Here is a 19,319-nt window from a genome sequence, read left to right as displayed (position 1 = left end):
GCCCAGCTAACTTCCCAGTGGCCTGGCTCTTTCCCTGGAAGCTCCCGGTAGGTTACCTTTTTGGTAGTGTGGCTAACTTCCTTGAACTTTCTGGAAGCCTGGCTACCTACATTATAGCCCGGCTAACTTCATGGAACCTCATCGTAGCTTTTCTTGGTAGCCCGGCTAACTTTTTGTTAGCGTGGCTACTAACTCCCTAGAAGCCCGGCTAACTTCCTGGAATCGCCTGGTAGCCACGCTAACTTCTTAGAAGCTCGGCTAACTTCTTGCTAGCCCAGCTAACTTCCCAGTGGCCTGGCTCTTTTCCTGGACGCTCCTGGTAGGTTACTTTTTTGGTAGTGTGGCTAACTTCCTTGAACTTTCTGGAAGCCTGGCTACCTACATTATAGCCCGGCTAACTTCATGGAAGCTCATCGTAGCTTTTCTTGGTAGCCCGGCTAACTTTTTGTTAGCGTGGCTACTAACTCCCTAGAAGCCCGGCTAACTTCCTGGATGCCAAGCTAACTTTCAGGTTATTAGAAATGGTAGTTTGTAAAGGCAGTTCTTGTTAGGTTCTCATTGAGTGCGAGTGCTAAATAAGTTTCTCTTTTGGACAACAGATGGATGAAAGATGGCCAAGAGTTGATTGACAAGCGCAAATATTTCATCCTGAATGATGCCCGCAGTGGAATCTTGTCTCTGACCGTCATCGGTGCAACAGAGGCGGACATCGGACACTACGAGTGTGAGGTATATGATGCTCTCGTGTGCAAGTAATTATTGGCAGAGTTGCTATCTGAAAACTCCTCTTGCTTCAGCTTTCCAATGAGTTTGGCTGCATCAAGTGCAAGGCCGGGCTGTGCCCCACCTACGTGGCGCCCAGTGACGACCAGGCATATGACTTACCTCCTAAAGAAGGTAGGACAGTACGAGCTATTGGGGATAAATATGCTGTGCACCACCAGAGACCACTGGTCGTTACTTTCATATATACAGTAAAGTCTTGTTATATCGATATCGGTTATATCGAAGTACTGCTTATTACGATACTATTTTCATTTCCCGACAAATTTCTAGTCTTTTATGATATAATTAGTTCCGGTTAGTACGATACCCGGTTATTGCGATAATCCGGTTACTACGATGCCCTTTTCATCTCCCGCCAGCCAATTTGGTCTGCTTATATTGATACAAAAGCAGCTTAAAGCTGAATCAATATTTGCTTAAGGATTTCAATACCACCATTAACGAAATCTGTAAACGGCGTATTGTTTGATTTTCGGCTAACACCGTTTCGGCTTTTCCACCGACGGACGGTAATTAGAGGATTACAGGTAATTAATATGAGGTAAGTATTAAACAATCTTTTGAAGTAAAGGAGTAAATATTTGTATAATTTAGAGGGAAGATGGAAGATTTTTTTAAAGTATTGCAGAATAAGTAATGCAAATGTTGCAGTTTTGTTTTCCATACATGTATTTAATTGTGTTGTATTCAGATATCTTTTTATCGCTTGCAATAATCACTGTTTTTCATATGTACATGCTGGCGTTCGTGGTTTTGCTCGTGTGTATAGAGCAGGGGTGGGCAAACTACGGCCCGGGGGCCACATCCGGCCCGCCAAGTGTTTGAATACGGCCCGCCCAATCTTTCAAAAGTATTTAATTTAAACTCAACATACAACCTGGCATCATGGCCTGAGCCAACCTTTTGATGGTTGTATCAATTTCGTTGTTTGACATGGTCTGTTGTTTACAAAGTGCTCCTGAAAAAAGAGACACAAGCACATAATAATAATAAAAATTAAAATAATAATTATTATATTATTATTATAACTATTATGATTATTATATTTATGTTATATTTATGTTTATATTATATTAATGCTAATTATTATATTAATTATATATAATAATATTGTTATATTTGCATATTTTACATAATAATCATATAATAATTATTATTTTAATTTTATTTTAATTATTATAATATTTTATTATTTTTAAAATATTTAAATATAAATATAAAATAATAAATAATAATAGCAGATTGCATGACAATTTTACAGACACAAGTCAAAAAGGGTCAAAAAGTTTGCCCACCCCTGGTATAGAGCAATGTCGAGTGCATTATTGAATATTAACTCAGAGTCACTATTGCAAGAGTGCGTTATGAAAATAATAAATGTTGAAAAAAATCTGACTTTAACCGAATTGTGTTATGTATATGAATGCAATCATTTTTTGCAACAATGTTTATGGTTTTGTCTGCTGAAGCGTGAGGATTTTGCATTGGTTGAATTTTAGAAAAGAAATAGTCATTAAAAAAGTGTAAAGACGTTTTTATTTAATGCATAAGTTTATTTTTCACTCCACTACAGTACAAAAGCATGCTAGATACGCAATCCATGAACTCAAGGAGAAAATTACATCCCCCATTTATCGGCCACTTTTAATGCAGTTCGGCGCAGGATCGGATATATCGATAGTCCGGTTATATCGATATTTTTTCAGACTCCCGAGAATATCGATATAACGAGACTACTGTATAATTTAACTTGGAAATACAGTCAAAGAAGGGAGCGAGCACATGCCATCTTTGGGAACAGTCTGTGTCTTTTCTGTCACTTTCATCCATTTTGTCATGTTTATTCCATTTTGAGACATGATACTTTTTGATCCATTCCACACACTCACAAGGTGACACCGGATCAGGATTTGGGGGATGAAAGAAGAAAAAATAACTTCCAATCATTTAATTTCTAATATTGACATTGTGAGTATTCTATAACCTCCATGTTCTCCATCTTCCCTCTACTCCACCAAAAGCAGGAGGTTCCTCATGCGGACCGTTCCGTGTAAGTGGCCATTGTCATGTTAACAAATAATCACTCGATGCTCCCCTTTTCTCCCCCCTCGTGAACGCATGCCCATCTAACTCCTCCCCACCACGAGTAGAGATGGTCATGTGCTGGGCGTCTTGTTCATGTGGTGGGTACTGTAGTTTCATTAGAGCCGGAAGCCTGCAGGTAAGGGACACGTTATTCCCCATTATTTGTCAGGTAACATACTTTTTATGGAATCGATCCTTAAGCTCATTGTGTGATATTTGGGATCATCTAGATGCAGAATCCGAGGGTTGGTCGTCTTCCTTTATGAAGAAATGGCTGCAAACAGATTTCACCCCTTCCTCGATAGCCAAGATGATCTTTCCGCCCACAATTCATGGCCAGTGAGTACAGTAGCAGTACCCTTTCATGAATGATATATTCCTCCTTTAACTCTTATTTGCTGCTGAGTATTGAGTATTGACTCTCTTGGAAAGGAAACAGTCAAACTAATATCGGAAAACATTACTAGAATTTTTAAATGTGTACAATTTTATTTCAAAAGTTGCTAACTATAAAGTCAATGATTTATCAGATTATTATTACTATTTAGCATGGAACCATATTTGGTCCCCTTGTGATTCAGCTAAGAAGAGATTGCAATACAATAAATGGAATATAATATTTAAAACAAATACATAATGATAAAAAATATTACATTATATAAATATTTTAATTAATTTTGTATTTGATTTAATCAAATGATTTCATTATATATTTCTTACATTTTAATAATTTCATTATACATATCCAATAATAATTAATTATACAGAATGACATTATAAATATGCATAATAATTAATTGTACAATAAAAATAACAATACATTTGAAAGACATATAATTGTATTTTAGAAGAATTATATAGAAATTAATTTAGAAATATGATACATCTGTAATATATGTAGCTGTTTATTTAAATTATCTAGAAAATATAATATTGCTAATGGAAAAACGACAACGAGTGCAGCCTGTCCATGTGGCAAAGTCTGCAAGAACCAGCGTGGTCTGAAGATCCACCAGACCAAAATGAAATGCTTGACGGGCCTGCTGCCAACAAGGAAAGAGAGTGGCTCGAGTTTGACAATGATCTGGACCAAGTCCTTAGAGCTACTGCCAGGGGAGATGCAGACCAGAAGATACGGACAATGTCTGCAATGATCATCAGCATAGGTGCTGAGAGGTTTGGCATAAAAGAACACCAGCCACCCAGAGGCCTAGGGGAGCCAAACAGACGGGAGGTGAAGATCAGCCAACTTTGGCAGGAGCTTAGACTGCTTGGCCGGCAGTTTAAGCAGGCAAGGGAGGAGGAGAAGGCTGGGCTGGCAGAGCTCCGACATATTCTGAGGAAAAAACTGATCACTCTCCGTCGAGCTGAGTGGCATAGGAGGAGGGCCAGGGAAAGAGCCAGGAAACGGAGAGCCTTCATCTCGAACCCCTTTGGCTTCACCAAGAAGATCCTTGGGCAGAAAAGAAGTGGCCAACTTGTCTGCACAGAAGAGGAGGTCAACAAGTACCTCAGTACCACCTACGGCGACAGCGCCAGAGAGGAAGCTCTTGGGCCATGTAGGTCCTTGATAACCCCGCCAGAACCTACCACGGCATTTAACACCAGGGAACCAACTTTGAAAGAAGTTGAGGAGGTTGTCGAAGCAGCTAGATCCAGCTCAGCACCAGGCCCCAGTGGCGTCCCCTATGTGGTCTACAAGAGATGCCCCAGTCTCTTGAAGCGACTATGGACATACCTCAAAGTCATCTGGAGAAGGGGGAAGGTGGCACAGCAGTGGAGACATGCAGAGGGGGTCTGGATTCCGAAGGAGGAGAATTCACGTACCATCGAGCAGTTCAGGATCATCTCACTCCTCAGTGTCGAGGGCAAGATATTCTTCAGTATCGTTGCCCGGCGCACAACGGAGTTCCTCCTGAGGAACAGTTATATCGACACCTCTGTGCAGAAGGGGGGAGTCCCAAAGGTGCCAGGTTGCATCGAGCATACGGGAGTCGTCACCCAGCTGATCCGGGAGGCACGGGAAGGCAAAGGAGACCTGGCAGTCCTGTGGCTTGACCTTGCCAATGCCTACGGGTCTATCCCACACAAACTGGTGGAAACCTCGCTTGACAGACACCACATTCCAGGCAAGATCAAGGACCTCATACTGGACTATTACAGCTGCTTCAGTTTGAGAGTCACTTCCGGAACAAAGAAATCTGCATTTCATCGGCTAGAGAAGGGCATTATCACGGGGTGCACCATTTCAGTGATATTGTTTGCCTTGGCGAAGTCAGCAGAGGTGGAGTGCAGAGGTCCACTCACCCGCTCTGGTATGCGCCAGCCCCCCATCAGAGCGTTTATGGATGATCTGACAGTGACTACAACATTCCCGTACAGTCCCGGGCTGTTGATGGATCCTTCAAGGCTTGGAGCGTCTCATTAGCTAGGCCCGGATGAACTCCAAGCCAGCCAAATCCAGGTCTCTGGTGGTGAAGAAGGGGAAAGTCACAGACCAGTTTCGCTTCTCAGTCGGAGGCACCCAGATTCCATCGGTGGGGGAGAAGCCAGTTAAGAGCCTGGGCAAGATCTATGACTGTACCTTGAAGGACACCGGAGCACTCCAAGCGGCATCAGAGGAGTTGGGAACCTGGCTGACAGCAGTGGATAAGTCAGGATTACCAGGCAAGTTTAAAGCCTGGATCTACCAACACGGCATCCTGCCACGCCTACTCTGGCCGCTGCTGGTCTACAATGTGCCACTGACCACCGTCGAGGGCTTCGAGAGGAAGGTCAGCTGTTTCCTGCGGAGGTGGTTGGGCTTACCGCGAAGCCTCAGCAGCATCGCCTTGTACGGGAGGAGCAACAAGCTGAAACTGCCCTTCAGTAGTCTGATGGAGGAGTTTATGGTCAACCGAGCTGGTCAAGAGAGGTGCTGCTGTATAGGGACTCTAATGACATCAAAGTCTCCTCGGCTGGCATAGAAGTACGAACTGGCAGGAAGTGGAAAGCTCATGAGGCGGTAGACCAGGCTGTGTCCCGCTTACGACACAGTGAGCTGGTAGGAACAGTGGCTTCCGGACGGGCAGGCCTTGGGAGCAACCAAAGACCTCACTTCACCAAGGCCCAGGGAAAGGAAAGGCATCAGCTGATCCAGGAGGAAGTCCGAGCAGGGGTAGAGGAAGCCCGCTCTACTAGGACAGTAGGGATGCGGCAGCAGGGAGCATGGACCCGATGGGAGGAGGCAGCTGACCGGAAGATATCGTGGACAGAGCTATGGCGATCTGAGCCACACCGGATTGAGTTCCTCATCCGGTCGGTGTACGATGTGCTCCCAAGTCCGTCCAACCTCTTTCGCTGGGGCTTGGCGGAGAATCCACTGTGCCCTCTCTGCCGGAGTCCTGGATCACTGGAACACATCCTCAGCTGCTGCCCAAGGGCACTGGGGGACGGGCGCTACCGCTGGCGCCATGACCAAGTACTGCGGGTCATTGCAGAGGCCATCAGCACAGGAATCTCCACCAGTAAATACCATCAACCAACAAGGCAGTCCATTGTCTTTGTTAAGGCTGGGGAGAAGCCGAAGCAGTGCCGGAGTCAAGCAGGGGGGCTGCTGGCGACAGCCCGAGACTGGCAGCTGAAAGTCGACCTAGGGAGAATTCCCAGAGAACATCGCAGTGACCACTCTCAGGCCAGACATGGTCCAACTCGGCAAGTGGTCCTGCTGGAGTTGACTGTTCCCTGGGAAGACCGGATGGAGGAGGCCTTTGAGAGGAAGAGGGCCAAGTATGAGGAGCTGGCAGATGAATGCCGAAGCAGAGGATGGAGGACCCGATGCAACCCCATCGAGGTCGGGTGCAGAGGTTTTGTAGGCCAGTCTCTCATTAGAGCACTCAAGATGCTGGGAGTGAAGGGTCAGCATAACAAAAGAGCCATCAAGAACATCACTGACGCAGCAGAAAAGGCGTCCAGATGGCTGTGGATCAAGCGGGGAGATCCGTGGAGAACAAAAGCTACTTAGACACAAGCCGGGACTGATCAACCCGGCTGGGTCACCTGGGCGAGGGTGTCTGTTGTGAGACCCGAAACACCCAGTGAACCCAGGATACAACACTGATGATGTGTCTAAGTTGCACCGAAAGTGTATGTCAGAACAAGATTTAAAAATCATTTTTTATAAAAACTTAATAGATATTTTGTATTTATGCTCAATATCCAAAAGAATAAAAAACAATACATTTTATATACATTTTATAAATATTATATATATAAGTATTTGTAGTATTATCTTTTAGTATTACATCTTTTTAATATTATATATTTGTTCGAGATTTTTAAAGACGTTTTTACATTTATAAAAAGCACAATGAAAAAATAGATGATAATATCTTACAATCTATCAATTGACTTTCTACTACGATACACTCTTCTGCACTCTGTGTGTGTATGGTATCAGCCCCGCCCCGCCCCCACCCACTGAGACAAAGACACTGTATGGCTGACAAAAAGGGCTCACTCATGTTGTCGTTCTATGGAACAAACATGCCAGGGTGCTGAAACCAATGCACAGAGTGAACTCTCTTCCTGCCTGTTTGGAGGCAAGAAATTAGGAAAACAGACACATATGAACATGGCCATATATTGAGTATTATATACAGTTATAATATTATGTATTAATATCATGACAAGTTCTAATCTTCCGAGATCCTGCGGCATCATTCATTTTCTGACCTTTTGTGTCACCAGAGCTGAGCGTAGCGTTGGAGAAGTTACTCAGTTAGCATCTGCAGACCAGCCGGCACTGCCGCAGCCTCCATGTTACTTGGAGGAAGAAGAAGAAGAACTCTACATCTCCGAGCAAATGCAGGAAATTACAGACGGTGCATGTCTTTCTCCCCCTTCAAAACCCGTCTCAACCAGTTACCTTGTGACTTACTCCGATGTCCTTTTTAGTTCCTCCGTTCGTCCAAGTAGCACCAGAGGACGTGTGCGTTGTTCCCGGCCAACAAGTTACTTTCACTACCATCATTACGGGAAGGCCTACGCCACGTATTCAGTGGTACAAGGTAGGAGCAGTGTACACGTGATGGAGGTGATATCACTTGGCTAATGATGACTTGTATCTGCACTGTTACCGGAGGATGGAGAAGAACTGGTAGCCAGTGAGAATGTGGAGATAGCAAAGCAGGCCGCTCGCTGCTCAGTGACCATCGTGTGCCCTGAAGGTGAGGACAGCGGCATTTACACCTGCTTCTCCTACAACGACTCGGGGCACGTTTCATGTCAAGCTCAGCTCACAGTGGAGGAAGGTGAGATATTAAATTAGCCATGAGTTAAAATAGAGTATATGCTGCACAGTAAAGCGTTACCTGCCGTGGTGTAGGTCCGCTGGGGTCCCAGGACAGAGAGGTGGATCTCGGGAAGAGAAGGAAGCTGTTTGCTGTCTATGATGTCGGAGAGGAAATAGGAAGGTGAGCCCATTGTTTGACAGTCAATGCACATATCTTCATCCATCTTCTTCCATCTTCTTCCATAGGGGAACATTTGGAGTCGTGAAGCGCGTCATCCACAGACGCACGGGTGAAGTCTTTGCCGCCAAATTCTTACCCCTGCGCAGCAGCACCCGAACCCGGGCCTTCCAGGAGCGGGACTTGCTTTCCCGCCTGGCTCATCCCAGAGTGGCTTGTCTGCTGGATTTTTTTAGCACCCGGCGCACGTTGGTGCTCATCACAGAAATGTATCCCTCCCGCTAAAGGTCAGCGTTTTCTCTCCCTGTGGGTTAGCTTCTTCTTTAACACGCTTCCTAGCTGCTGCTCTCATGGGCTGGTCGACCATTTGTTGCTCAGAGGATTAGTCTCGGAGAAAGAGGTAAGAGATTGTGTCTCTTTTGCTGTGATTGTTCTTTTCTTGTTATGAGTTTGATTTTGTTTTCATTTTAGATTCAGTCGTATATGCAGCAGATTCTTGAAGGCGTTGGGCATATCCACAGCATGAACATTTTGCATCTGGACATCAAAGTGAGATTGGGGCTAAAATCCAAAGCTGATAACACGATTTATTTCATATTCACACAAGCCATCGTTTGGGATTTCTTCACAGCCAGAGAACATCCTCATGGTGTATCCGCCCAGAGATGAAATCAAGATCTGTGACTTTGGCTTCTGTCAGGAAGTAGACACGTCCAGACACCAGTACAGCATGTTTGGTACGCCTGAGTTTGTTGCACCCGAGGTTGTTCACCAGGAACCTGTCAGTGTGGCCACGGATATTTGGTGAGTGTCTTCACACAACGTTTTACCATTTTTCACGTTATGATGACTTTTAGTTGCGGTGTTTTGCGTTACGACTAGGGGTGTGAATCTCAGCGCTGAAAACGATTCGATATACATCACCATACTTTAACCATACATGGACTGTTCTGGCCATACAATGCGATACGATTCACCCTCTTCACGATGCGATACGATAATCATTTAGTTTAAATCAATTCAATCCGATATGATATGCTTCAATTTCTTGCGATATGATGCAATTCAACATGATGCAAATAAGCAAAGGGAAAAAATGGAATTCAGTATGGTCCTACAAAAAGGATTTGGCTTTATTCCTTCTAGGCACTTGGCAGTAAATTCTACTGAAGTGCTGTTTGTCTTTTTTTACTATGCACCACTTCTTGATTATTCTTTTTGCCATCTTAAAACATTAATGATGGTGCATTCATGGCACCTGGGGAACAGCATATGGTGTGAAGTTGAACATTAATAAAACAGTGCTTGCATCGGATTTTACCGATACCCACAAACGCATCACAATGAGTCTCGATTTCACCCGTCAATTGCATTCATACCCAGTGAATGAGCCGATGCAGGCACATCGATGTATTGATTAATATCGATTATTTTCCATACCCTTAGTTATGACGTGGCATCGTGACGATGCTGTATGGTTACAATCTCCGAGATATTGATGATACGACATTGCATCCTTAGGGCATTTCATGGTTTTGATGTTTTTTGTTTGGACATTTTGAGATCCGATATTCCGTAGTTACACCATTTTATGTTGCAATTGGTGTTATGACATTTCATGGTTATGATGCTTTCTAGTTACGGCATGTTTTGTGTGATACAACATGGCGATATTATAGAATTTTGCGTTATGACTTTTTGTGATACGCCCTTGCGTGATTACCATGGTTATGGTTGGTGTTACGATATTTCATGCTCATGTTTTGTGGTTACAGCATTTCATGTTACAGCGTTTAGTGATGTGGTTGCAAGATTACAATATTGCATGGTTACAACATTTTGTTATTATGTTTATGTTATGTTTATACAATAAAGTCTCGTTATATCGATATCTATTTTATTTTCATTTCCCGGCAAATTTCTAGTCTTTTATGATATAATTAGTTCCGTTAGTATGATACCCGGTTATTATGATAATCCGGTTACTACGATGCCCTTTTCATCTCCCGCCAGCCAATTTGGTCTGCTTATATCGATACAAAAGCAGCTTAAATCAATCTTTGCTTAAGGATTTCAATACCAAAAAAAAAGAACACGGCGAACGGCTGCTTCCAGTCAACTTTATTTTTCACACTTCCACCACCAGAGCGCAGCACACACACCGATTCCCGCACTTCCTGGTTCACAGGTCATGCTCAACCCGCCCCACATAGCTGGCCAAACACATGCCTGCAACAGAAGAACCAACTGACATAGCATACACACCTATTCCAACGAAGACACAAGTGTACAAATACATGTATTTAATTGTGTTGTATTCAGATATCTTTTTAATCGCTTGCAATAATCACTGTTTTTCATATGTACATGCTGGCGTTCGTGGTTTCTCTCGTGTGTATAGATTCTATACACACGAGAGAAACTGTTGCAGGCATGTGTTTGGCCAGCTATGTGGGGCGGGTTGAGCATGACCTGTGAACCAGGAAGTGCGGGAATCGGTGTGTGCTTGCTCTGGTGGTGGAAGTGTGAAAAATAAAGTTGACTGGAAGCAGCCGTTCGCCGTGTTCTTTTTTGGTATTGAAATCCTTAAGCAAAGATTGATTTAAGCTGCTCGACATTGTTCTACACTATAGAACAATGTCGAGTGCATTATTGCCCACTTTTAATGCAGTTCGGCGCAGGATCGGATATATCGACAGTCCGGTTATAGCGATATTTTTTCCGACTCCCGACAATATCGATATAACGAGACTTTACTGTATATGACATTTCATGGTTATGAAGTTTCATGTTACAACTTTTCATGGCTACAACGTTTGCTGGATCCGACAATTTGTGTCATGTTTGCATGTTACATGGTTACAAAGTCTTGTTTTTTTCATGGTTACCTCATTGCATGATTACTGTTCTCATTGTTCTCATTAATGATAATGATGATCGGTCCTTCAGTGTGTGTGACTTAGGTGTTTCTTTAGTTTTTTTTTCTTATTACATCCGAACGGAAATCATACATAGACCCAGCATCTTGTGTTATCTGGCATAATTAACAGGGTTTCTCTTTCACCAGGTCTGTGGGTGTGATGGCGTATCTGTGGTATGTACAGTATATGTCCTTTCAACTTACGTTATATAAAAAAAACTGTCCATAAAATGTGACTGTCCCCCCCCCATCAGTCTGCTGTGTCGATGCCCCTTTGTGGGCGAGACGGACCGCGTTACACTGCTTAGAGTGGGTGAAGGGACACTCAACTGGGACGCCCCAGATGTCATGTGTCGAAGTCCTGAGGCCCAGAACTTTCTCCGCAGTCTTCTTCAGCCAGACCCAGAGTAGGAACTCTTGCATCCATGACTATTTTACTAAAATCTGGACAGACAAAATGCAGACACCGATAAAAGTGGACGTATTACCATGATGAAGAAATTGCAATGACATCATTTCTAGTTACCTGAAACACAAGTATTACGTAACCACTTTGCTGCTTACTGTAGGTTTACACCTACATTATACGCAGGGGTGGCCAAACATTTTCCACCATAATGACATCAGTGGAGGTCGGCGACATTTTATAATTCTAATTATTTTAGTTTTAAAAATAAGTTAATTTCTGTAAAATGAATGTTTTTGTAGTTTGAGCATAGAAAACCATTCATTCATTCGTTTTCTACCGTTTATCCTCACAAGCATCGCGGGGGTGCTGGAGCCTATCCCAGCTGTCTTGGGGCGAGAGGCGGGGTACACCCTGGACTGGTGGCCAGCCAATCACAGGGCACATATAGACAAACAACCATTCACACTCACATTCATACCTATGGGCAATTTGGAGTCGCCAATTAATCTAGCATGTTTTTGGAATGGGGGAGGTCTGCGTGCTAACCATTCATACATAATGGCGGCTTCCATTAGCACAGCAAGCTAGCAAGCAAGTTAGCCTCTCCCATTTACTTTCCTAAAATTAATCAATCGTTTCTAACGCAGCTCCTCTGGCTCAGTGGCCAGTCATGTGTGAAAGGTAATGTAGTCTAACGTCATGTCTCGTAACATTAGTGATGCCTTGTGACCACAGTGCTACATAAACGTGCCTTTCAGTATTTTTTTGACAAATAATAGGCCATCGTCAACGAGAAGTAATTATTTTTGGGGAAAAACAGCCATGTAGTGAGGGAGCAATATTCGAAAAAGAAAACAAGCTCCGGGTGGAAAATGCCTGCCCCGGATCCCCCTGGTGTAGACAGTACATGTAACTCATGCAACAGAATACAGTAAACCTCGGATATATCGGACTCGGATATATCGGAAATTCGCTCACAACGGACAGATAAAAAAGAACCAATTTTTCTGTAATGCATTTCCAATAAAAATTCATTGCATATATCTGATTTTTTATAACAGATTTTGCCTATTTCGGACAAAATCTCCAGTCCCGTTCCAATGCATTTCCATTAAATTTCCCTCGCATATATCGGATGGCCGCATCGTGGCGCTCCGATTCGCCGAATCGTGACAGGCCGCTATATGACGTCATTTGCAGCGTTTGCAGCGTTGCCTGCGCGTCCAGGTACATTGGAAACATAGTCAAGGAAGTGCCTTTTTATAACGGATAAAATCCGATTTACGCATATACCGGATATAAATCCGATATATGCGTAAAACGGACATTTTCCGGTATACGCATATAAGGAATTTCGCTTATATCGGACAAAACCAGTGGGAACAATTGAATCCGATATATCCGAGGTTTACTGTACTTTTAAGTTTCTTTGTGTATTGTTTAGGAAGCGACCGTCTGCCTTTGAGTGCTTGAGCCATGAATGGTTCCAGGTGAGACCGAAACAAACAACTTGCATTGTACATTTTGTCAAGAAAAACTAAATAATAATAACGTTTGAACAGGATGAAAACGCAGGAGAAGACACGGATGAAATTTACACCAAGAGTTTGAAAGTTTTCATCTCGAAACGGAAATGGCAGGTGAGATATTTATATTGTAAAACATACTTACATCTTGAGGTAGATTCTGTTAATGTGGAACCTTGGTTAGCGCCATAGATCTGTCCCAGATCCAATTCATCCATTCCGGACACCCAAAGCGTCTTTCTTTGGCTCCGTTTGTAGATTATTTTGCAGTCATGATTGATAAGAAACGCAGAGACTTGTGGTGTAGCTGTGGTAGTTAGAAAGTAACTACAGAGTCAACCACTGATGATGTCATAGATGGGATGGCCGAGCTTGGGGACAATGGCTCCTGGTTCTGGTTTCCAGGTTAGTGCATCCTAACAAACACTTTGTGACAAACACTGTTGGACTCTCGCTACAACAACTACAACAACTACAACAACAAATACAGCGTACACGGATGTAAACCGAAACATACACTAACCGGGGGCGTATGCCAACTGAGGTTCCAATGCATTTGCCTTCAAAAGAATGCTAGGACTGGTCTCAGCCAAGATGTTTCCCATTTTTCCCTCCCCCCCCCCAGCGTTCTTTGACTTGCGTTGGTTCCGTGCTTACGTTGAGACAAATCCCAGAGCTTCTGGATGCTCCTCTCAGAGACACGGCAGCTACCGTACCCCGGGAACCCCAGCAGAACAGCAGCAGCTCCGTCAGCAGCGGCTCATCATCCGACTATGACGAGGCTGACTCGTGGAACTTCTTCCAGCACTGCAGTCCAACTGAGGAGGAGGAGGAGGAGGCAGAAACAGAGGACGACTACGACCCTTTGAGGGAGAGAGCCCAGCTCCCGGAACCGTTTGCTATACATCACCAAGATCTGGATGAGGAGGAAGAAGTGACCTTTGGGGAGGAAGAGGATGAGGAGTTGGGGGGGAGGGGGAGCGTGCTGGAGCGCAGTGTGAGCAGACAGTCCGTGGCGTCGTCAGATGTGTCATACCTGCAAACACCTCAGAATGAGCGAAGGTTCAACAGGGGCAGTAGTCCGTCCCTCAACCTTTCCGATGGAGATGAGGGCTCCGGGAGCGATGCGGGTCGAATCCCTCGTGGCAGCGTGATCCGAAGTACGTTCTACAGAACCTCCCATCAGCTTTCACCCATGTCTGCCAGACACATGACCTTACGGGACAAGTTCCAGGCCAAAAAGCAGGAGAGAGGCCGCAAGCCACTCCGCAGGAGCCTTTCAGGACGCCTCAATGAACCTCTCATAGAATACGTGGAAGATGATATGGAGACCAACCGGAGCCAGAGACGGGGGTCCGTCCAACCCACAATGCACAAGTCCTCTTCCTTTGACAGCTGCGTCGTCCTCCCCCAAACCAACGCACCGCCCCACAGGAGGAGCAGGTCTCTCGATGAGTACTCTCGGCGATCCTCTGGTTCACCCAGACGCTCAAAACCAGGAGACGAAGAAGGTAGTCAAAGTCTGAAGGAGGATTTCACAGATGATGAAGTGGGAGGGAAGAACCTTCTGGTCATTCCAAGCCCTCGGCGACCCACAAGAAGAAGGGGTTCCCTCGTTCCTGTGCAGGGTGCACAAACAGCGGGTGGTGTGTCTGGTCCTGTAACCCTTGTTGTTGGTGACAGAATAGGCAGGAGGTTGGATCAGGACCAATCCGAGGGCGAGGCCTTCGCTGGCTCCCAGGGTTCCTTGACAGACTCATTCATTTTGGAGCATGGTGGCTCTGAGTCCTCCAGTAGACTTGGGTCATATGAGGATCTCAGGGGGCGATACAGATCAGGAGAAAGTGACGATCCAGGGGAACCACTGACTTCACCATCCCCTCACTCATTTCAAGAAGTCAAACCGAGATTCCCCTGTCCACAAGTCCCACCACGCAACCGAACACGATCCAACCCGAACATAAGTCACATGCAGACCTCGTTAACACCCAGTCCCAGTCCGAATCCTAGCCTCTCCTCCCTCCAGGTTCCTGAAAGGCCTCCCAGAGCCAAAGATAAGAAAAAAGGCCTCCAGAGAACCGCATCTGCACCGGCCCTTGAACTTAGTCCATCCACAGGAAAGTCCCCAAAGCTGGGATTGTTCAGGATCTTCCGCAGGCAGTCCTGGACTGGCAATTCCGACTCCCAGCTGGAGAGCGCACAGTTAGGACCAACCCTCGGAGAGATCATGAAGCCGGATACACCAACCATGTCGCTCCGAAAGAAGATGAGAGCCTCAGCCTCAAGTCTCACCAAGCTGTTTTCAAGGTCTTCCAGTAAGGAGGATCTGAGTCAAGGAGGTAAGCGACTGTCATGTCATTTATAGCTTTCATCAAAAACATACGTACATTTATCCAGCTTTTGTTTGTACAGCAGGGCCAATAGTTAAGGTACTTGAAAGGGAGCCGGGTCTTGAAAGTGGAAAAAAGAGGACCTCCAAGCGCTTGCCTTCTTTGAAGATACCAGCATTCAAAAAAGCCAAAGGTATCAAATTAGTCTTAGTTTGCCTCTTGCCCATTGTTAAAAACTCTTCCTGCTCTGCTGCTTAGACCTTCTAGTACGTCCCAACAAGGCCGAGGTGCTCCAGTTAGATGGTGGTGGAGTATTGCTAGTGTGGAGACCTGTCCCATCCAGCGATCCTGTGACGTACTGCGTTCAGTACTGCATGGACGGTGGGCTTAACATCCCAATCAACTACTGTAGGGGTTTAACGGTAGATGTGCAACACATTATGAAAACCGGCACAAAATTTGGGTGCAAAACCGAATCACAGGAAAACTCAGTTTTTACAATCTAAGATTTTTTGTTTCTTTCTTTTGGCTTTTTTTTTCCTGATCACGGAGTCGCCACATTGGATCTTTTCAGCCGCATCCTGGTTTTAGCTTGAGCACTTTATGTTCCGGATGCCCTTCCTGGCGATTGTCATTGGTTTAGAACCCAGGGTGTTTGCGCCGAAGTCCAGAACGCTAACCACTACACCACGGTGGCTCTAGAACAGGGGTCTCAAACTCAATTTACTTGGGGGCCACTGAAGCTAGGGTGTGTGTGAGACTGGACCACATCAGGTTTTCCAAAAAAAACCCCAAAAAAACGCATTTATTAAAAACAGAAAAATATACAAACTTTTTCAGTGCTTTGGTTCCGATTTTCTACAATAAAAGCTCTGATAAAACATTCCACTGTTCTCAAATATCTTAATTTTTATTTTTCTGCACAAAATAAGATGAAAAATAAATAAACAAATCAAGAATAAAGAAAATCAATCAATCAGTAATAAATAAATAAATATAATAATAATAATAAAACAGCAAATAATAAAAACTTAAGAAAGCACATAAAGTTGGTGGGTAGACAAATTATTTTTTTCAGATTAAAATGAACAAAGCATTATTAGAGCCCTGTAGACATGACAAAACACGACTATAGTCACATTTATACTATATTATTATACTATACATTTATACTATATTTACAACATATTGCGCAACTGCAGGGTCTTGAGACACATGCTAACTCGCAAACTAGAGAGCTAGCGACCTAAACGGTAGCCTCCGTTTAGTTATTTCCTTTCAACTTAAAAAAGCCAAAAACTTACCACTTCCACACGGATAGGGAGGATAACTATTAACAGTTATTTAACCTTTAACATGAACATGAATCAAACGTAATAATTTTTTCTGGGTACATGATACCATACAGCATCCATATCAAACTTGCGCGGGCCGCACTAACATTAAACTTTCATATCAAGGCGGGGGCCTCAAACTAGTGTCCTGCGGGCCACATTTGGCCCGCATGTTTGAGACCCCTGCTCTAGCGTAATCCCTTTGTGGTTAATTAAGTGAAGTGGGATTCCTTATTTATGAATGCAACATTTATGTAGCATAGAAAACCTGTGTCCGATCTTCTAAATACACTTTGTAAACATTGTTAGAGCCCTATAGACATGAAATAACAACCCTATATTCTGACCTAAACTGAGTCGGTTTTAGCATATTTTAATGCACAAAACGTGTGCTGGAACTGTTTATAATGGCATACCGCTAGACCCCTACAATCCACACACAGTCTAGACTTTGAGTCATGTGACTCTCACGGTGAGTCTTAAGGGTTGTGTTCCTCCGTAGGTGGAGATTGGACAGTCCTGTCCGAGGACGTGACAGACAGCAGCTACGTGGCAAAGGAATTACCCACAGGAGCGTCATACGTCTTCAGGGTGGGCTGCATCACCAAGACCGGAGCGGGACCGTTCAGTGATGCCTCAGCTCCCGTTGTCATGGCAACCCACCCAGAAGGTGACGGTGACTTGGAAGGCCATCATAAAGCCTTGCTATGGATTAACGTGACTGTGTTATGACCTTGTGCAGATGCACACATCCCCCTCATCAAGACCGAGTGCCAGGCATCGACGATCAGCGGCCCAGAAACCCAAGCAGCACAAAGGAGTTACAACTTCCTCTCAGAGATCAACAGGTGGGATTCCTACAAAGGCGAACGTTTTCCAGCTGGCGCTAAGTCTCCTGCTTCCTTATTTCCTTTCACCTCAGGGGTCGCTTCAGCATCGTCACCTTGTGTCGGGACGCAGAGACCAGCCAAGTGTTTGCCGCCAAGATCACTCCTTACCGAGCCGAGCAGAGGCCGCTGGTCCTGAGGGAATATCAGCTGCTGAGACGGCTTCACCACGCCCACCTGGTGCAGCTGCACACGGCCTACATCACCTCCGCATACCTGGTCCTGGTGGAGGAGCTGTGTCCTGGCAAAGAGCTGCTCTACAGTCTCGCTGCAAGGTCAAATGCGGCTTGAAAACTTAACCTAGCTTAAAATAGCCTAGGGTGCAGAATGGATGCACTTTGTGGTGGAATTCCGGTCAATACTGCCATGCTGTCATTTTAGAAGCTTACTTTGCACTGAACAGGAATTTTGATTAAGTGGACACTTTCCGCTACATAGACATATAGAGTTATTAAACATTGTTTTCAAGAATATCCATGTACCAACCGCAGTTGCTACATACAGGTCACACATTGAAGGTCAAGTAACACCTCACCTACAGCGTCAAGTAACACCTATGCAGTCAACGTATACCTTGACATAAACGGTCTGGTCGTACACGTAGGCTTTTTTTACACACGATCTAGAAATAAGAGTTATATGTATTTGAACTTTGTGTTTAAGTGACAAAGTGTATCAGCAACACTGCCATTTTTTCCATGATTGCTGTTGCTTTTTTGTGTTTAATTACATTTCCAGAATGTAAAAATGTAAAATTTCCAAATGAAAAACGAGTCGGAGCCATTAGTTGGGACACCCCTGCGGTTAAACGTGTCGGTCATTCAGTGTCAGTAATCGTTCGATGTGACGGCCTCCGAACATCAGACTTGAACTCGAGGCTTTTATGGTTGAAATGATCTGACATAACAGTTCTAATAATAGCATAGCTTACTGTTACAGACGTATCTCACAAGAAGGCCCACGTCGCTTCCTGTTCACCAACGATTCTGCTCCTTTACTTATATAATATCTCTGATTATGTTCTCTGATTATCTATATATATATATATATATATATATATATATATATATATATATATATATATATATATATATATATATATATATATATATATATATATATATATATATATATATATATATATATATATATATATATATATATATATATATATATATATATATATATATATATAATGATTGTGTTCGGCAGAGATGTGTACTCGGAGGCCCACGTCGCTGAGCTGCTGGGGCAGATCCTGAGCGCGGTGGACTACCTTCACGGCAGGCGAGTGGTCCACTTGGACCTCAAGTCGGACAACATGCTGGTGGACGACGGCAACCACCTGAAGATCGTGGACTTTGGCTCGGCTCAGTCCTTCATGCCCGGTCAGCCCCTCCACGTGGAGCACCTTCAGGGCCTGTCGGAGAGCAAAGGTGACGAAGGCTCGCTCGCTTTTCTTTGTGTGTGCTCTGTCGTCTTAGTAACTCAACCTTTGACTGTCATGGCTTTCAACAGAGCACCGCAGCAAAGGTACGCGTTCTTTACGGGAGGATGGATGGATGGGAATAACCTCAGCTGATCCTAACATC

The 19,319-nt window shown here is 44.3% G+C and overlaps 1 protein-coding gene across 8 annotated transcripts in view; it reads left to right on the top strand.

Moving 5' to 3' along the window:
* The window catches only part of obscna (obscurin, cytoskeletal calmodulin and titin-interacting RhoGEF a), an 88,161-nt gene that overhangs the window by 64,600 nt on the left and 4,242 nt on the right, over positions 1 to 19,319 (top strand). For 6 of the 8 annotated variants that reach the window (XM_058074409.1, XM_058074406.1, XM_058074407.1 and 3 more), the window contains 23 exons: positions 600 to 729; positions 798 to 897; positions 2,937 to 3,210; positions 7,600 to 7,733; positions 7,807 to 7,919; positions 7,994 to 8,162; positions 8,237 to 8,324; positions 8,390 to 8,590; positions 8,661 to 8,721; positions 8,793 to 8,870; positions 8,953 to 9,125; positions 11,389 to 11,415; positions 11,496 to 11,648; positions 13,095 to 13,140; positions 13,213 to 13,290; positions 13,802 to 15,515; positions 15,589 to 15,699; positions 15,765 to 15,887; positions 17,343 to 17,510; positions 17,583 to 17,688; positions 17,763 to 18,002; positions 18,940 to 19,163; positions 19,246 to 19,260. In XM_058074409.1, the coding sequence (XP_057930392.1) occupies positions 600 to 729; positions 798 to 897; positions 2,937 to 3,210; positions 7,600 to 7,733; positions 7,807 to 7,919; positions 7,994 to 8,162; positions 8,237 to 8,324; positions 8,390 to 8,590; positions 8,661 to 8,721; positions 8,793 to 8,870; positions 8,953 to 9,125; positions 11,389 to 11,415; positions 11,496 to 11,648; positions 13,095 to 13,140; positions 13,213 to 13,290; positions 13,802 to 15,515; positions 15,589 to 15,699; positions 15,765 to 15,887; positions 17,343 to 17,510; positions 17,583 to 17,688; positions 17,763 to 18,002; positions 18,940 to 19,163; positions 19,246 to 19,260 (4,526 nt within the window). The remainder of the gene's footprint in view (positions 1 to 599; positions 730 to 797; positions 898 to 2,936; positions 3,211 to 7,599; positions 7,734 to 7,806; positions 7,920 to 7,993; positions 8,163 to 8,236; positions 8,325 to 8,389; positions 8,591 to 8,660; positions 8,722 to 8,792; positions 8,871 to 8,952; positions 9,126 to 11,388; positions 11,416 to 11,495; positions 11,649 to 13,094; positions 13,141 to 13,212; positions 13,291 to 13,801; positions 15,516 to 15,588; positions 15,700 to 15,764; positions 15,888 to 17,342; positions 17,511 to 17,582; positions 17,689 to 17,762; positions 18,003 to 18,939; positions 19,164 to 19,245; positions 19,261 to 19,319) is intronic. The other 2 variants (XM_058074403.1, XM_058074408.1) reach the window with 2 other exon arrangements.

The sequence above is a fragment of the Doryrhamphus excisus genome, chromosome 5 (assembly GCF_030265055.1).
Source record: "Doryrhamphus excisus isolate RoL2022-K1 chromosome 5, RoL_Dexc_1.0, whole genome shotgun sequence".
Classification (NCBI taxonomy): Eukaryota; Metazoa; Chordata; class Actinopteri; order Syngnathiformes; family Syngnathidae; genus Doryrhamphus; species Doryrhamphus excisus.
The sequence above is the reverse complement of the archived record's forward strand: the minus strand, read 5'-3'. Positions and strand labels throughout refer to the sequence as shown.